General features: G+C 34.7%; 1 protein-coding gene across 1 annotated transcript; it reads right to left on the reverse strand.

The window, feature by feature from the left end:
- Positions 1-1,396: 1,396 nt before the first annotated feature.
- On the reverse strand, positions 1,397-18,980 carry LOC128994921 (nucleolar protein 58-like). Its single transcript, XM_054419755.1, has 16 exons — positions 18,827-18,980; positions 16,692-16,768; positions 13,816-13,915; positions 12,883-13,097; positions 12,071-12,181; positions 10,989-11,077; positions 9,135-9,280; positions 8,747-8,873; positions 8,201-8,364; positions 6,722-6,918; positions 5,737-5,819; positions 4,837-4,920; positions 3,973-4,041; positions 3,362-3,409; positions 2,338-2,439; positions 1,397-1,942 (listed from the first exon to the last, which is right to left on the reverse strand). Exons 1-16 carry the CDS (start codon positions 18,869-18,871, stop codon positions 1,884-1,886), a joined length of 1,716 nt encoding a protein of 571 aa, XP_054275730.1. The 5' UTR covers positions 18,872-18,980; the 3' UTR covers positions 1,397-1,883.
- Positions 18,981-19,746: the final 766 nt, after the last annotated feature.

Raw genomic sequence — 19,746 nt, forward strand, 5'->3', positions numbered from 1 at the left:
CATCAGTTTTATTGAATCATCCAATCTCGATTCAACTCAAGTTATTCTGATGATGTCAATTTTTCTCTTAGTTATTATATGGCTTAACTTTTTTTTAAATTAAAATTACTGTACAGTGGTTCAGTCAGTCCATAAATTTCAAAGCAAAATATTTCTTGATTTATTAATCAGTATCTATTGATAATCAGCAATAGCTGTGTTCCTCCCTCATACAGAAAATGCAAATTGCTAAATTGCATACTTGTATTTAAAAATAGAGGATTGAAAATGAAATCACTTAGCACTTTTTTATGTATAAATTTAATACTCTGGACTACGTGACAATGAAGATAAAAACAATACAGGAAATCAATAACACTTACATTAACAATATGTAATCAACAAAATCAACAATCACTTAAGAAATAACCAAAAATATATTTCATTTCACATTCCTTGTCAAGTAGATTAATTGTAAACGTTGACTAAAACATTATTTTCCATTTAAGAAAGTGTAACATCTAAAAGAAAGAAGGTTGAATTTGGTCGATTGAATATAAATGAAATTCAACACAACAACTGGTCAATTATTTCAATCAATTGCTAGCAACAAGTAACAATGTTTTTTCCAAGCAATACAACTTGGACATTGAATACAATTATTTAAAGAATGATGCTGCGGACTGCATAAATTAAATAGCTTATTCCCTATATGGGAAATTCGCTAAAAATAAACAGTAATTTTACATCTCTACGATTGACTCTACAAACAGACTTAGAATGAAGTTTTGTTCTCCCATACTATGTCAATGAAGATTGATGAAATAATGATTTATGTCAATAATCACCAGTGTCAGTGGTGTAAACTGGGCTTAAAATACTGAATATTAAAATAATTAGTGGTTTAATTACAAAAATCTTTTGATTTATGAAAACAATGTACAGTAAAGTCCCACGAACTCCGCAGCACTCCATGAGCAAATATATTTGTTTAGACTGAAACATTTTTTTAATTTTCAAAAAACCTTTGTCTTTGTATTGAAAACTTAACAAAGTTAATTGTATTAAGCACATCCATTCACTTAATATTTGATACATTAGTTTTAAACAACACCATTATACCAGGTTTCAGATTAGTGATAAGACACGCTGCTTTAGAGGATGATGAGCCCACTGGGACTGTCTTGGAACTTTGTACTCTTTAACTGTTAATGATGTAACATAGTGCTCAAAGGCCTAAGATAATTTTAAAGATAGGCGAAGGCAGATTTACTTGAATGGGAAGTCCAACCTAGCATTTGATGTACCAAGCCAGAAAGGACTCTTTCCCATCCAGGTAAAACTGACATCCTCGCAAAAATCCATGATGTCAACATGTTATACAAAAGGATACATGAGCAATAAAAACATGAATCTGTAGTCTGTACAATGTTATATGTTTTATTATTGTTTACAACAACATCTATTTCAGCTTTTACTCCCTTCTTTCATATTCCAAACTATGCAGAGTTTGTGGAACTGTGCTGTTCTAATGTTATTATATATTTAGCATAAGTTATGTATTGAGGCGAATAGTATAATATTACCTTTTGGGAATAGGCTGAAAATCATTGGTGTGCTAAATAGGCTATTTACTAAGTTTCCATAGACAGTGTGCACTGAATAAAATATAATATGTTTTCGTAAAAATTAAACTATCTTCTTTTAACCTAGTGCTTTTGCTAATCCAACATACTCTTAGTCAAGTAGTTCAAATATGATAAAAAGTCAACTGAATTACGGGTTTTACCAACCTATTGCAAAACATTTATGTTTGGTATTAAAACATACCAAAATGCTTAAAAAAGAGCTGATCCCAAAGTATAACTAAAAATTAAAATGGAAAATATTACTTCATATAAACTTTACTCGTCCTCAGCCACCGCCTTTGACTTCTTCTTCTTCTTCTTTTTCTGGGAAGAACCTAAACAAGAGTTGCAAATAAATATCATGCTATCAGCTCCACTTGTGCCTACTGTTTGCTCACTAAACAAATTTTTTTGATAAGCATTTGCCAGTAACTAACCTACAAGTAAAACTTTTTCTCACATATTTTAATAAAATGAAATTAGTTCAGACAACGTTAGTGAAAGTTGGCTCTTCTTACACTTGACCTGAGTTCTGAGACAGAGGGAAGTTGCATGTGAGGGGGGACGATACTGTAAGCCTAGATATTTAAATGTAATAAAAAACAAAATTCGCTCCATCCATCTCATTTTGAGCATTTAAGATATTCCACCAAACCAAAAACTTCATTAATAAAAATAACAAAGACAATAATGGCTTAACAGTCGTGCCTACTGAATCCAAAATATTTACCTTGAGCATCTAAGACTGATTCTTCAGGAGCTGGTTCACTCGGCTCTACTTCCATCTCTACGGCTTCCTGTTTAACCTTCTTCTTCTTTTTCTTGGTTGATCCTGCAAAGAAAACGCTTAAGTGAAACTAAGGTATATAGTAGCACTCTTTTCAGTAAGAGTGGGCAACAAATTATGATAAATAGATGATTTATACAGTGACCTAACTCGGCATTATTTTTTGTCTTTGAAATTAATGACGTATTTGCGATGTACATAAGTATTTTATCGCACAAAAACGTTCGTCATACAATGGTGAACAGATGCATGGTTAATTGATAAGTGAGAAAAACTAAAACGTTACAACAAAATAATAACAAGAACAGTACAGTGATTAATTAATTAATTGAAAGAAAATTACAAGTAATCTTATTTAATATAGAGGACTTTTAACAAAGCAAAAAAAAAAAAAATTAAATTAAGATCTTGAAGCAACGTTAGAGACAAAACAATAAAAAACTATCTGAGTCATTCGTATTTTACGTAAACTAATGGTCAATTAATGTCATAGTCCTGTAGGAAATAGTTATTCAGAAACAGAACTTTGACGCAACAGGTGAACTAAAAACACCCATTTTTATAACTGCAGCATTTCACTTAGAGATGAAAAGAACTGTACTTAAACACCCTAAACAAGGGAATTAAATAACAAGTTTGCTGTACGTTTTCCTGGTGGCACGGTAAGTCCTGGACACGGGATCGATATACTTTTTCATTTTGATGTCCCTAGAGGCCAAAAACACCATTCCTTCAATTATATATATATGCTGTATATAGATTTATATATATACGTCCGTAAACGTGATAACTTAAGTAATTTTTGTCCGATTTTGATCACTGGTGAAGGATGATGTGCATGCCTAACAGTGTTCCCGTTGAAAAGCATCCGTTTTTGACGGACGGATGCGGTGAAACAGATAGTGTGAATCCGGCCTTACTACACTAAAAGACATTTGAAAACAAATCAGCAGAATTCAAATATTACCTTCACCTGTTGCGCCCTGATCCTGCGGTTCCTCCTTGATAGATACATCTGTGAGCAAAACACACAAAATATATAAGTAAAGTAATAAGAAAAATAAAATATCAATTTGGCTGCCCTACAATAATGGTTACACACATTTTCGATGCTGGAAGATTTAGCAAATTTTTTAAAGGATCAAGTACAAAGTGAACTACAAATTTGTTTGGTAAAAAAAGTGAATATACAAAAAAACTTATAATTTCAGTTCAAACAGTACATTTGTAGTGTACAAAGCTTCATAGCATAATATAATCATTTGGCTTTTAACACACATTAAAAAAACCATCAAAATACACTAGTTGCCTTTTGTATGAAAGAATTACTAATGCAAATGCTTTAAATTTGTGGATATGACAGGGATTGAACAAGTTACTTTCACACCTAAGTTCTAGACGTTAGCTACTAGGTTACACCCTTACTCAAGAAATCAAAAAGCAAACCCCAAAAATTTGTACGGAAAACAAAGTTAAAAATATTGAGCTATTATCATTGTAAATTCTTAAATGGTTTTATTGCAAAAGTATTATCAACGCAAGGATTTTCGGTTGTTAAAAGTTGGTAAATGATCTTACCTCCCATACTTTCGTCCACAGGTTCTTGTTTGATCTTCTTCTTCTTCTTTTTCTTTGATGTGGTTTCTCCTGTATTAAAGAAAATGTAATAAGTGTTAATAAATATTAAAAAGAAGGTAGTTGTCTCAATAAAGGAATACTAACAAGTTAACTCATAGTTTAAAATATTCCTCTCCTGGAGATATATAGCTGAGTTGAATCACTCTATTAATACAGTTCAGGGTGTCCATTGTCTCTTTAAATTAAAATTCAAGGACAATTCCAGGTTTTCCAGATTCAAAATTTCCAGGACAAATCTTGCCACTTACTTATTAATACCTGCTAGTAAATTAAAACCCCTTATGTAAATTCTGTGATAATTTCTTGAGATCGCAGCCACATTGGTGATCATAATATGAGATATGAGATATCAAGCGTCAATGTGACGGTGTGCAGACGGTTACGTGTTGTCTTTTAACACAGTCGATTTCAGTCCGATTTGGACTGGATATATTCACTGTAAACAGCATAAAACTGGCTTTCTCCTGGGATCTGTCGCTTTACCTTTACTTGTTTATGTCTCCAGGTGTTTTTAGAAAAAAAAGTCAATGTTTAGGTTGCTGTGTTGCGTGTTGTTGTTTACAAGTTGATTGCTACTATATTTTCTTCATTGAAAATAGATTTTTATTTGTTTAGATTACACATTTTCAAACCATCTAAATTTACTGTCTTCAATTAGGATCGAACTGTTGGCCTGATCAAAAGGCGAGGTCTACAAAATTTTTAAGAATTTTTGAAGTAGTGATTACTTTATACGATGTCTAAAATTTTTAAGAATAAAATTAAATAGTTTTCCTTATTTTAAAGTATCTTCTTTATACAAACCTCCAACAGCTCCTTCTCCATCAGACATGGCCTCTTGTTTAATTTCAAACTCTGATTCCTTCTTGATTTTCTTTAATGGTAGATCTAGAAAAAAGTTTTATTTTAAAAATCAAACTAAACTTTTTAAATGGTTCTTACTTCTTATGGTAATAGGAATAAATACAAAAAATATTTTTGTTTGGCTACGTTAGACAGGAAAGGAAACACACAGAAAACAAAAGGAAAGGAAATTATACAAACCAATTCTCACATTAGGGCTACACTTCACAAAACATAGAAAGCAATCTACCAGGACCAATTAATTTAGGACAATTTAAGAATATGCACGTGCAGGCAGTCGAATGATTCCCAACTGAGCGTGCATTGTATCCAACCAGAACGTCGGTGTTCTTTCATTTCTGTCTAGTGTGTTCCAAACACCTTAGACAGAAGAGGACACATCACAGGGCAAAACAAAACACCATGGCGTTTGAATGATCTTCTGAGGATTCATCAGATTCTGCAAAGGTGGTGGATTGTGTCCTATCTAGTTTCCATTTCATAACACAGATAGCATTCACCAAAAACTTGTCCTTTATGGGTCAGGCTATTGCCTGTATAGTGTAGATAGCTTGCTCCTGTATATAGTCCCTCAAAACTTAAAAAAGGATTTTTTTCAAATGATGACCATAACATATTTATATCAGTGACAAAAATATTCTTAATACAGTAACATATTAAAAAGTCTTAGTTGAGAAAGTATGTTTTAAAACTATATTTTTGATTATTTTGATGGATTAAAATGATTTTCCCTCAAGCTAAATTGGAAATTTGTTTGTCAATTAGGACTAGAAGTTAACAACACATTTATAATTTTCTCTTAAAAAACATAAAATATAAAATATATATAAAACCACTCACCTCCTTTACTCGGACTTTCAGACAGTTTTCTTTTCTTTGCAGGCAGAGTTGAGTCAGCGGCATCAGAATACCGGACAACCTCACTAAAAAATGCCAGAATTTATGTGAATCTCTAAAATGTCAGAATTTATGTGAATCTCTAACAAAAGTATAAAGTGCTTATAAGTTATGTTCCGTGCCTACGCACATAAGAAAATTTATCTACCCTTGGACCGAGCCACACATATTGATCTCATTACACTGATCTCTTCTAACATTTTCATAAAACAAAATAAAAAAAAATAATTATTTTATTAGTTACTTAATTTTAATTGATAGGTATTGACAAATAATAAAATAAAATAGATTCTCAATTAATATAGGCGTACCTATTAAACCTTTTTAAATTTTTATGATTACAAAATTGAAATTCATCTATGGTACTTGGTGACTCGCTTGCTGGTGTGTGCAATGGTGTCAAGTCCGATGACACTAATTAAACAACGACCGGACGTTTTGCAAACGACTAGTAGTACACAAAAGCCAGAAGCTTTTAAGCCGAAACATCATTTAGAATTTAGATGTTTCTCCTATTATAAAGCAAAACTCTGGTTTTTACATTTATTGAAAGAGATACTGCAACTACCTGTAGCCTTAATATATTTCCAACAACTTCTACTTTGTGTAATTATTTCTTTCCTTTGAAAAATTGTCAATTTTTTCATTTTCAACATCAACAATAATATTTTGAATAAAAAAAAAAATACATTTGAGGTTATAGAAAGATATAAACATACAAATTCATTAATTCAAAGATATGTTTTACTTTTTATTGAGGGTTGATGAATTCCCTTAAGCCAAAACTGTAATTTGATTTTTATTCCCCCAAAATAACCATTGATAAACTAAAATACTCATTTATTTGTTATATCGATTAGTTTAACCTTCCTATTACAAACATTTACTTAAACCAGTCCTGCAACTCAAGATTTCAAAACTCACTAACCTCTTCGTGTGGTATTTTTCAAACTTGGCCTTGACTTTGGCAGATCCACTGATCTTCTTCAGATTGCCCTCCTCGAGGAATCGCAGCCGAGCCTCCACCTTTGCCTTGTGCTCTGCCCCAAAGTCTACTATGGTGTCATCACCCAGGGCATCTACACGGCACGCCAGCGACGCCTTGGCCGCCAGAGTACGTGAGATCTACAACACAACACTCATAACTGTGACAAATGTTGAGTTAAGTAGTACTTGGTAATAATACATACACGTTTCAAATCTGAATCTTGTTGGATTGCAAAAAAATTACCTTAATAAGAAGGGGGGAAACCATTCATTAGAGTATAACTCCAACTCTGAATCAATTGGGACTGTACCACATAAGATGATCAGAAATTCGGATAGCGTCTAAGATTTTGCAAATAAAAAATAAACCAAGTTGGGATTGCGGATGGCAAAGATTTCTTTATATTGACTGCATGAGACAATAGTGAGGTCTATACAACGGTGGGGGAGATATTCAAGATTTGTTCGCTATCATGGAAGAGGATGATGATGTTTCCATGATTGCAGAAGACGATTATGTCTACAGGACAGCTGGAGATGTTCAGGATTTTTCCGCAGGAATAATGAAGACGATAATGTTTCTGTGACTGCAGGAGACAATGATTATGTCTACAGGACTGCAGGAGATATTTAAGATTTTGCAGCGATCATAGATGATGATGAAAAAAGTAATGAAATTGAAACTTGTTAAATACAGGTCCTATTATAGTTCATTATCAATAAGAACTTAATAAGCTGGCTAAGTTGATCAACATCTGAGATCAGGGTGTTTATATCTTGGTTGGGTTGACATGGATGACCCTCTCTAGTAACAAAATCAAAGAGTCTCTTAGTGGACAAATTTGAGCCTGAAATTTGAAATGACAACCGTCAACTTGTATAGGAAATACTGCATACCACATTGGATCAAATACTCAGAATATAGCAAACTTATTGAATTGGTTGAATCTATAATTAATAGATAATTAATTAATATACTTGGTTTCACGATTCAAGATTCAAATTCACTTTATTCAATATAGGCCTACATTTTTTTTTGTACATGTAGCTTTCAAGACTAAAACTAACTTAATGACTAAAACTAAACATGAATTTATACTACTCAGTGCATGATTGCTTAAAATACAATCCAAAAGTAAAAAAATCACAAAATATTACCTATAAAAAAAAAAAAGTTATCTGACTATCTAAGTTAGTAACCAAATAACATATACAAAATTTGGGTTCCCCCCCTTTAGCCCCCCTCAGTTTAGAAAATCAAGTCAGTGACATGTCTGAGAATGATTTCCAATTTGACTATGTTATGTATCTTGAAAAAGTCTTCAATAGAGTATACTGGATGGTCTAGAAGGAAGTTGTTTAGTGTTCTTTTAAAAAGTTTAGGACCACACAATTAGATTCAACATATTAGGTACAGTACCTTTCCCTTATTCATGGTGCTAGCTTGTCCCACAATAGCCGAGTGGAAGATCAGACCATACTTGGGCGTGTCTTTCTTAGCTTTCAACGCTCTGAACAATGCTTTCTCTGCCCCGAGGATTTGAACTGTGGATGCCGGGTGTTTAGCCAGGTTTACAAGAGAACCTAAAACAAGAATTGCATTGGAGAAAGGTTAAAGATTGCTTTAATAAACATTGGGTTAACATAGAGCTGTTATAAACTGTACGGATACCATGTGCGTAACATAATGTAGAATATAGTTGCACAGGCGGTTGAATGGTTAGTCAACGTCACAGTCCACCAGATTAACAAAACTGGGCGACCAAAAGCCAAAGTATGGTAGTTCTAAACTTGACTCGGACCAGATTGCAGCATATGTTAGGCAGTTCAGTAGTGTTTGGTAGAATATATGGTAAAACTGCATATATATGTAAAGGTTTAATATATATACCTGTTGCTATTGGTGAGCAACAGTTTGGAGTTCAAAGGCTTAAGAATCTTAATTTTTATAAGTGTTGTGATTTACCTGCATGGGAGATAAGTCTGGCCCCCACCAGTTCCCCTATCAGAGTAGTAAAGTTGGGAGCAATTGCCGTCATTCTGGCACACAAGTACTCGTACAACTGGGTCCTATAAGCTGACACTTCTATCACCTACACAAACAGGCCACATTAACACTACTTCATCCAGACAAGACGAAACTCATTAAAGTATCTAAGTGAGAACAAATTAAACAAGTTCTGTAGCAAGAGTACTCGTACAACTGGGTCCTATATGCTGAGCTGACACTTGTTTTACCTACACAAATAACAATCTCCACAATCTGGAAGAGGACAAAATTGATGACAGGATCAATGAGAGAACCATTTACATTATGAGACAGTACGATTAACAAGTATTTTAGATGAGCTTACTTGATCACAGAGATGATGTATGTTCATAATATCCTCTTCTGTAATTTCAGTCCCCATTGAAATCTCAGCAGCCTCCTTCACCTTCTCTTCTACCTCCTCGGGTAAAATGTCAGACAGATCAGTTGTAGCTGTGTTCTCTCTTGTTCCTAGAAAAACCAATGTCATGATCACTAATGTATCTCTCATCGACATAAAGAAGTAGAATATTTCTACATTATACATTTCAGAAATTTAACTTGTATAGGAAATACTGCATACCACATTGGATCAAAACACTAGGCAGGATTTTATTTAGGGGGGAGCAACTGCTTAATATGTTGAGGATGGGTTTTTATTAGAGATGTACGGGTCCCGAAATTTCGGGAATTTTTCAGGGGAAAAATATTCCCGATTATCGGGACGGGATTACATTTGAATTTTTCGGGACGGGATTTGGTCCGATCGCCGGCGATTTTGCCGCTTCGCGAGTGCCGATGACGCCGCTATTGCGAGCGATAGGTCCGTGAACGCAGGAGACGAAGTCGTTTCGACAATCACGCCGTGACCGCGGAGTCATACCGACGATCACCCCGTGACCGCGGAGTCATACCGACGATCGCGACGTGACCGTGAGTTATACCGACAATCACACCGTGACCGCGGAGTCATACCGACGATCATGCCGTGACCGCGAGTCATACCGACGATCACCCCGTTACCACCGTCATTTTGACGATCGCACCGTGACCGCGAGTCCTTTCGACTGCAAGTCACAAGTTTCTATAGGTACCTGAAAAATTGTTACCCATTTTTTGGTTTTTATAGATCAGTGCCACAAACGGTAAAGATTGATTTCGTATGCCTTTTTTGGTAACTGCAATACTCAAGATTTTTTATGCACAGAAAAAAATCCCGTCCCATCCCGAAAATCGGGAAGGAAATAAAAATCCCGTACCGTCCCGTCCCGAACTAAAAATTCAATCCCGTCCATCCCTAGTTTTTATTTTAATTTGGAAAAGTGTATCCAATGTTATACAGACCTGAAATTTAGGGAATTTTCAAGATATCTTGTTTTTAATTGTATGCAAACCGTACTAGATTGAAAATAATTAAGCCTAAGTGAGTTATGCATACCCATCACCTTGGAAGTTGATAAATATAACAGTAACTTAGACCCTTTTAATCCAAACCTCATTAATACAGACTTGCTTAAACAGGAGAGCCATTTAGACAGCAGTGTACAACAATATCATACAGCTAAGTCATAAATGCACCAGTGTAAAGCACACAACAATACCATGTGTTAATAGATCAAGTGTAACACAATACATTCAAACTCATGTATTGCCTCAACAAGGTGATGGTAACATTGTCATTGTTATGACTATTGGCCTAATCAAATTACCAATAAATCACGCCAAGGATTTTTTGTATCTATAATTCTTTGGATGTATTCAAACAGTGGTTTGAAAATGGCAATTCTATGACACCGGCTCAACATTAGATTGGTTAAGTAGTGTTGGCACTATAACTGTTGACTGGGTGTTGTAGGCTGTATTGCATCTGTCTAGCCGCACTTAAAATGATGCACCAATTGTAGAATGATAGTTGTTAAACATAAAAGTTTCAACTTTTAATAATTCAATTTTTTTTATAGATTAACTGACTTACCTATCATTTTTTAGGATTTTTTGAGAGGATAGCAGGCTTACCTGAATGGGAAAGAGTCCAAACTGGCACAGGAAACACAAAAAACAACACTTTTGTGTTTCCTGTGCCAGTTTGGACTCTTTCCCATTCAGGTAAGCCTGCTATCCTCTCAAAAAATCCTAAAAAATCTAGGCCCTTGTGCTCTATGCTACACCCTTGACTTACCTATCAGTTTAATGGTTTTTGTGAAGGCTACGTTGTCAGTGATGATCTTGCCCAACTCTGGGAAATGCCATCCGTACCATTCACGACACCTGTACATTTAAACACATTAGTGAAGTGATATTAAGATTGGCAGTCATAAGTTAAAAACTAGTTTCATTTAAGTCAAAAATGTTTTTTACTTAAGTAACTAATAATAGAAAAATTCTGTATTTAGCAGCATGAACAGAAAATCAAGGAAAAATGTACAATTGGAAAAAAATGCAAATAGATACATTGTGATATTTACCTACTGTAACCAACGCTAAAAGTGTATTAGCAGTGAAATAAACCTGAATTCTAAAAGTAGACCACATGTCAACACAAAATAATTTCTTGTTGTACAGACTCTTAAAAAATAAGCAAGAATAATTATAGAACAACAAAGAGATAAAAAAGTAAAGGTTAGCTTCAAATTGGTGAAACAAACAAGGCCTCAATAACAACAGCCACATCAAGACCAGTTAGTAAACACATCTTTAACAGTTTTTTGATGTGTCTGATGATCCCAGCGTAGCCTGGCAAAAGGCCTCATGACATTAAAAATTCTAAAAATATTGGTGAAGTTTTTATTTCAAATTTATACATCTTTAACGCAATACACTTTTTTATAGCACAAACCAGTACAATTCTATCACACTCCTGAGTCTTGCTAAATTAAACTCATCATAATACTTGTGTAAGAGGGAGTTCTCTAGAGTAAGTTATTTTGTTGTGAGAGGCCTGTCCTTTACTAATTGTTTTCTAAATTACTGGACCAACAGTGATGGGCGTGTGCAGTGTGCACCAGTCAGAACATAGTGAAAACTTGTATTATATAGCTAAAGCCCATTGGTGATTTTTGGAATTCAAACCATCGCCCCCCATACATATAACACATATAACAGATGTCCCATGTTTTAACTATTAAGTGTGCTCTAACTTTTAAGAGTATTAATACCAATAGGCTACCTAATAAAAAAATAAAAACTAAGTGAGGGTCTGAGGATCATGGATTGAAATTTAACTGCATACAATTTTTAAACAATACACCATAAAAACCATACCTCATGACATAGTTGTTGAGTTCTTTGTCCAATTCATCCAGCAGACAGATGGCTTGTACAATCATTGTGTCTACCTTGTCAGGGCTAAACTTGAGTTTGTATCTCGACAAACTGTAAAAAACAATTATTGATTAGTTGTGATTCAGCCAATTAGTGCACCAAGTAGTCTAACAAGTCAACTTTGGAGTCAAATATATTTCTCCAACATTATATTATCTCAAATCTATGACCGAATTTTGTACAACACGAGAGAAAGGACTGAATGATAGGTTGAGTTTTTGTTAGATTGTTGGTTTGATGCACTAGATCAGGATTTTAATACCCGGGTATTGCATTGACAAAAATAATTTTAAAAAGACTGAGCAGAAAAATTAATTAGTTGATGTTCTGTTAGCATGGCTATCGACATAAATATTCTAGAAAGAAAATGTATAAGGTTACGACAGTATTAAAAATAGGGATGTTGAAGACCACAAACATTTGAGAACATCTCCGATTTTTTTAGGACAGAAATATCAAAATATTAAAAGGACCTTGAAAGCTTTCTGCTAGATATGTGCATTAGATAATTCACGAAGCTTTCCCCTGGAATCAGTATACAATCGATAGCTTCTTAATATCGAGAATCAACTATTCCTTACTAACATTGAAGGTTCTCTAGTTGACACTAGGAGTCAGCTTGTTCCTGTTTTTAACATTTAGCCGAAAAACAAAAAAATCATAGGATGAGCACCTCGGTCTTTCACAGTTAACAAATTTCACAAATCATCCATAGTATTAAGGTACTATGGCGAGTACCTCTCACTTTATACCTGTGCGCCAGTCCCAGGGCCATCGCAGACAGTTCCTTCTTGGTCAGTCCGGCCAGTAGACTCTCACTCTGTGATCTGATACATCTGATGAGCTCCAGCACAGAACTGTTAGATACACACTGCAGACTGAGCTTGTCCTTGATAGCATTGCCCAGCTTAGCATCAGCAACGGCCAACTTGTCCTGAACTTCATCCGACACCAGCTTCTTCAGGATCTGCATTGGACATAGCAGTCATTTATAAAGAAAAATCTAAACTACACTAAACTATTCACTTGTTAATACAGTCATTTTAATTTATGATTTTGAAGTGTAAGAAAGAACGACATATTTTATTGTTAGATGATGAAACATTTGTATTACCTATTCTATGCAATTATTTAAAATGATTTCAACATTCATGACATGATGTTTTTCTTGATTTTTGGAAATATTTACAGCCGATGCGCAACTGGAAGATCTAAACATGCAATACTATTATTTAAATATAAATTTCTTATTGTATTGTAGATGACATTTTCAACTAGGCCTACTATTACATATTAAAAATCAAAAATTTAAAAATTGTAAAAATGTCTGATAAAATATGAGTGTTTCATTTGTTGTTCAAACTTTAGAGCACACGCGCGCCCGGACGATAACAACCAAAATTTGTAATATTTTACCCTTTGGTCTTTCTATTTAGCAACTTTTCCAAGGTATTAAAACTCAAAAAGAATTATTGGTTTTTTTTTTCGACCAACCCTAATGTTTAGCCATAACTAACAATAAGCCTATCTGGTATGCTAATGATGGATGTGTCCCGATTCAGTACTTATTTGAGTTGAAAATGTAATTTAAAAGATTTTTATCAACAAACACATATTATTGTATACATAGTTCCACTAACTCAATGTATGTTCCTAAACTGTGTATGCAATTAAGCCAGGCTAACCTTTTTAAGAGACTTGCTGATTTTGCCTTCAACCGCAGCTGTGGTAGCGGCCAAAGCTTCTGTTGTGTCCACAAACTTTTCAAAATGTTTCAGTTTCAATCTGTAAATAATTTATAACATTTATTCAATAAGGTTGAGGGTTATAGGCTGGGATGAAAATGATTCTAGCAAAAATGCTACAAACTCTCAGACAACTGTAGCACAAATATTATTCTTTAAGTATTAAAAAAATGCCAGTAATATTACTTGTTTGAACATTACGGTACATCTTCAATTTTATTTGTAGCAAATATGCTATAGCCTGCAAAAACAATGAAGCATTAAGTTGTGTATAGCAAAATGCTAAAAATACTACCACAGCTTAAACCCTCAAAAGGTCTTTTGTTATGTTGGCACATTTTACAACAACTGAAAATAACAGAAAACTATATACTTAATATTCTTACTAGATGTCTCTTGTTGCTCCGCAAGCGCAGCTTTGAAATAAATATATCATATCCGAGAAATAATCAAATTTATGATTTTTGGTTGAAAGTATCTTGAACTTAACTGATTCAACGTCCGAATCAGGTAGGTTGTAATTAACTGTTTCAAATTAAAGTCTATAATTTTCTTATTACTGTATTTTGAGTATAAAACATATAAAAAAAATAAGCAATACTGGAGCTATTAATTTTTACTCATAGAAAACCCTTATAAAAAGTAATTTTTATGTTGGTCATTCACCTTGCGTTGCACCTTAAGTTTGCTTGAAACTCATTCTATTTCAATAATAGCTTAAATGAAAGCCGGTATTTCACTGAATATTCTTGGACCAAAACATATAGGATTATATAATTACTAGTAAAATACATCTTAAATTGAAGTTTAAGAATTCAAAAATAAATCAAATTTATGTTTTTTTGGTCTAGTAATACAGTAGATAAATATGATTCTTGATGTGAAATCTGGGCTTTGCATACCTTTAATTTTAGATCTCAATCATGAAAATCAGTCGGGTAGAAGACCCAAACCAACTCGGAAAAGAAAAACTAAATTTAACTCCCACCATAAATACAAAGCATGTTTTAGCGAATTTCCCTATAGGGAAGTAGCTATTACCGTAGGTGGCATGGTAAGACCTAGGCCCGGGACCGATTTACTTTTTCATTTTGATGTCCCCAGAGGCCAAAAACATCATTCGTTCAAATTTTTATTTATATATATATATGTCCGTGAACTATAATAACTTGAGTAATTTTTGTCCGATTTTGATGAAATTTGGTTTAAAGGTGTAAAGTGGGATAAACTTGAATGAGTTCGCGAACCAGCATGATCGGACTATGGGAACGGGGGGTTTATGGGGGGTTTTATGGGGTAAAAATTGGTTTTTCTCACTTTTGACCCTCAAAACACAAAATTTCCCAATTTCTCTTTAACCTGTTTAAAGAGCTTAAAAAAACAAATAATTTAGTATATCAAAGTATTTTTGTTCGGTTATTGGTAACGGAGAAAATTAAAAAAATTTTAAATTTAAAATTCCCATGTTATTCTTATGGAGAATATTGTAAAATGTTGTAGTTTGCTTGTTTATGGATATATTTTGATCAAACTTGGCAAATTAATTTATTTTACACTAAGCTATTAATATTTGACTAAAAAACTCACTTTATTAGTTTCCTTGTAGCAGCAAACCTAGGTACTCGTTAACCCTTATGTTATTTAAATATATTTAATGAAAATCAATTCAGACAAATGGAAATTCGCATAGTCGGCAGGTTTGCTGCGGCGGGGGTATTTTAAGTAAGTACCGTTTTTAAATTTCTCCGTTCCAGCACTGCGATTGGCATTTTCGACATTTGCGCTGTGTATGGGCATCTATTGGTAAGACCTAGTCCGGAAATTCGAGAACAATCGGCCGTGTTTACATCCGGTTTCGAGCATTCAAAATGGTGCCGCCAATTGAGACTGCCGCCGACTGTGAAGTGCGCGCTGTATTTAGATTTTTAAGTTCTAAAGGTTTGAAAGCAATTGAATATCATTGTCAGATTAGTGAAATGTATGGCAAGAAAATTATGAGTGACGGAATGGTACGCAAGTAGGTAAGGGCATATTAAGACGGCCCCATCAACGTTCATGATGAGCAATGCACTGGGTACGGGGACAGTAATGACGCTAATCATGTGCTAATCATGAACGTTGGTGGGGCCGTATTTAAATGCCCTTATCCACTTGCGTACCATTATGACACTCACAATGTTCTCGCCATACACTTCACTAATCTGTCGATAATTTTCAATGGCTTTCACATCTTTAGAACTTAAAAATCTAAATACAGTATGCACTCCACATTTGGCGGCAGCCTCAATTGGCAGCACCATTTTGAATGCTCGAAACCGGATGTAAACACGGCCGATTGTTCTCGAATTTCCGGCTAAGTCTTACCAATAGATGCCCATACACAGCGCAAATGTCAAAAATGCCAATCGCAGTGCTGGAACGGAGAAATTTAAAAACAGTACTTACTAAAAAACATGCCTCGTACATGGGGAGCAAATTTTGTTTACGTATTAAGCCGAGTGGGACTGTAGATAAATGCCGTTGCTTTATGTGAAATCGGTGTGTGCATTCCTTCATTTGAGACCTCAATCATGAAAATCGGTTGGGTAGAAGAGCCAAACGAAATCAGAAAAGAATTTAACAAAATTTGTATTGATATTTAAGATTAGTTAGGTAATAGTTTCAGTTGTATTTTTGCATAAGGTCTTCAAATCCAATCGAGCTGTAAAAACAGAAAATTTTCTTTCTGTCAGAGATTGCAACTTGTTGAAAAGGAAGTCCTAAATTTTATGCATTCTGTACACTACACTATACATAGGCCTACAATGTTTACTTACATTTTATTTGCTTTTTCCGGAGTCTTAAAATCTCTGTACAAATTATCAGTTTCTTGAAGTTTCTTCTCATCAAGTAGCTATAAAAAAATATAATAAGTTATTATAGTGTAGCTTATGCCTCTTATGCCAAGAGAAGTTAGTTGTTACAGAAACAGAACCATCAGAAATGTGGTAGGCCTACAATAAAACAGACATATTAAGTTAATCTATTTGGTAAGCGTTAAAGAACTATGAACATTTAAACTTATAAAACATATTAAACTAAATAGTCCAGTCAATAAAAAGGGATTGTAGAGGACATGGAAAGGGGGAAATTTTTTTTCTGCAGGAATGTGTTCGGGGTAGTTAGAAGATAAAAATACCAAAAGTCCCCGCCCCTGCTGCTTCAGCGAACCTGTTTTCTATCCTGATTAATGTGAAAAAACAACAGGCTAATGGACTATATCAACTTATTTGACAAAAACGTGTGAAAAATCAATTGATAAAAGAATTTTTATATTATTTGTAGAATATCTTTTAAACCAATGCATACACGGAAGAAATGAGTATGACCATTCTTGTAGAGAATTTCATCATCTTTCTTTTTATAATTTACATTTTTTCCGTACGATGCACGGTTTTCAGTGTAGAAATAAAAAACTAAAAAATGGGGTCTTTCCCCCTCCCCCCGCTGAAGCAGCAGGGCCAGGGGCGGGGACTTTTGGTCTTTTTATCTTCTAACTACCCCGAACACATTCCCGAAGAAAGAAAATTTCCCCCTCTCCATGTCCTCTACACCCCCCTTTTGAGCATTCATTGACTGGACTAAAATTATACAGGGTTAATGTTACTAATAAATATTAGCCTACCTACATTAATTATTAATATTACTAACCTATAACGTAATTAATAAATAAAAATATTTAATTTTCAGTTAAGGTTGAAAATAACTTCTAGCTAGGTACCTACCTAATGAAAATGATATTTTAAAATGGTTACTTTCAATAATTCTCACGCTGAATCCAAAAAGGCAATTGAAATTTGTCAGAAAAATGCCTAAGTAGGCCTTTAAGTGAAAAACTGAGGGAGTCCCACCAATTAACACGTTTGAGACGGGACGGGAGCGATCGCTCCCACACGGAACTCTAACGCTATCCTGGTAGGTGCACTAGCACACAATGATTTATTTTAAAGCTTGGATTAGATCTAGAAATCTGAAACTCCCCACAGCACTGTTCAGTAGTACAAGTTACTGTATTTTCTGACAATGTGGGTGTGTACTCGACAGTGCTGCTTCGACGGTAGCCGTGGTCCTCTCAGTACTGAAACTAAGTCACTAGTCAATGTCAAGATTGAGCACTTGCACAACTGTTTTGATCGTTTTGAAAAATGACCCAGATGTCTGGACTTCGAACTTTTAAGTTAGGGGGAATATTGGACAAGTGACGATGAAACTGAGGTTAATAGCTAAGTTAGAATGTAAGTGACGATGAAGATGTGATATACACATGGCAGCGGCTGCCGACGTGGCTACCACGCAGTTGCGTTGCACGAGCTGACCGCCAGTCGACAGCTAGTACAGTATTTACCTAATTTTTTACTTTGTTCCCCTTGAGAATTCTTTTCAGCAAAAATATCAACAAACTCTTGACCCGCAAAACCCGATTTTTAGGCTCGTTGCATTGCATGTCCAAATGCATCTTCTTTTTTGGACTTCTTCAATGAACAGTTCAGTGTTTAAAGTTTTCTGGTTCCACAGCAGCTTGCATGGCCATTGTAAACTTATACTACAAGCACTACATCCAGCTACAGGTACACACTACAGAGGACGATGTCCACAGGGCGAGTGCGCCGATGTCTGTGATCCTAGTAGAAACTGCAGTCAATCGCGGCGGCTACCGCCCTCATGTGTAGTTGTGTACGCTCTCATGCCAACTTTAGTAACTCCAAAACTAAGCATGGAAGCGGTTGCATGTAAACGGCCCCATTTGCTCCTTTAGGTCTACCACTTAATTGACCGCTAGACTTTGTCGGATATTTTTCGGCAAGTTTATATTAGACCCTGTAGGCCTAGGCCTAAGCAGAAGAATGTGAAGAAGGCCTAGACGTGAAGACTGTTAAATCGATTTAATCCTCAACTACAATAGTCTACTCACCTTGAAGATAGCATATCCTCCTGGTGATTCGAATAAGACCAACATTTTTATAACGAAAACTCAAAACTAAAATCAGGGTAGGCCTACTGTAAAGGAACTACAATCACAACCGACCGCTACTACTAACTCAACATAACCTTAAAACACCAAATGAGCACGTTTTCATAGTTTTTCCGGCCGTAGAAACAGAAATGAAACAAGGAACATTGTTGCCACTCTTATCGGATCAAATATACCTCTTGCGGTCCAAAGAAAGTAGTGAGCACTGTATGAAATATCCTCTAAAATGTTCCCTTGTTAATTTGAATGACTCATCAAATATACTTAAAAAAAATAAAATGGATTGTTTTTTAAGTATATTTGATGAGTCAATCAAATTGACAATGGAACATTTTAGAGGATATTTCATACATTCGATGTACACTATAAAACAGCCCCAACGCAGCAAACCTGCAAATTAAGCGGATTTCCATTTGCCAGATTTGGCTATCACCATAGATAAAACATACTCCATCACATAAATATTTCTAAGAATACTTCAGGAATAAGAATCCTGTATTCAATATTCAGATTCGGTATTCAGATCTCCAGTAATTCTAGAAGTGGGTGAACGTAAATGTAAATTATACCGATGCACTTGTGGTGTGGTGGTGGCCATAACAAAGAAAGATAGATATAAGGAGGGAATCGATTTGGAAGGGAAGGGGAATGTTTAATTTTAATACGATATTTTCATATTCATAGCTTGGTGTAAGCTCTAAAATACTGTGTACAGTTTCAATTCCCTCGCACCCATGGAGTGGAGTAGGTCCAGCGAACTCACCAAAAAGTGAGTGAGCGTAGCGAACGAACTTCAACCAGACGTGATTGAGCCATGCAAACGAGCTCATCTTGAAAATAAATGAACATTTGACATAAAA

The sequence above is a fragment of the Macrosteles quadrilineatus genome, unplaced genomic scaffold, assembly GCF_028750875.1.
Source record: "Macrosteles quadrilineatus isolate MER2022 unplaced genomic scaffold, UCM_ALF_1.0 Scaffold_5__1_contigs__length_97177068, whole genome shotgun sequence".
Taxonomy (NCBI): Eukaryota; Metazoa; Arthropoda; class Insecta; order Hemiptera; family Cicadellidae; genus Macrosteles; species Macrosteles quadrilineatus.

Bases quoted from the DNA above. Each gene is read 5' to 3' on its own strand.
- LOC128994921 (XM_054419755.1), bottom strand. From the start codon at position 18,871: ATGTTGGTCTTATTCGAATCACCAGGAGGATATGCTATCTTCAAG. The intron at 11,078-12,070 runs GTATGGTTTTTA...TTAAATGTACAG, and splicing joins CTCAACAACTATGTCATGAG to GTGTCGTGAATGGTACGGAT. The intron at 9,281-10,988 runs GTAAGTCAAGGG...TGGTTTTTCTAG, and splicing joins AAAAACCATTAAACTGATAG to GAACAAGAGAGAACACAGCT.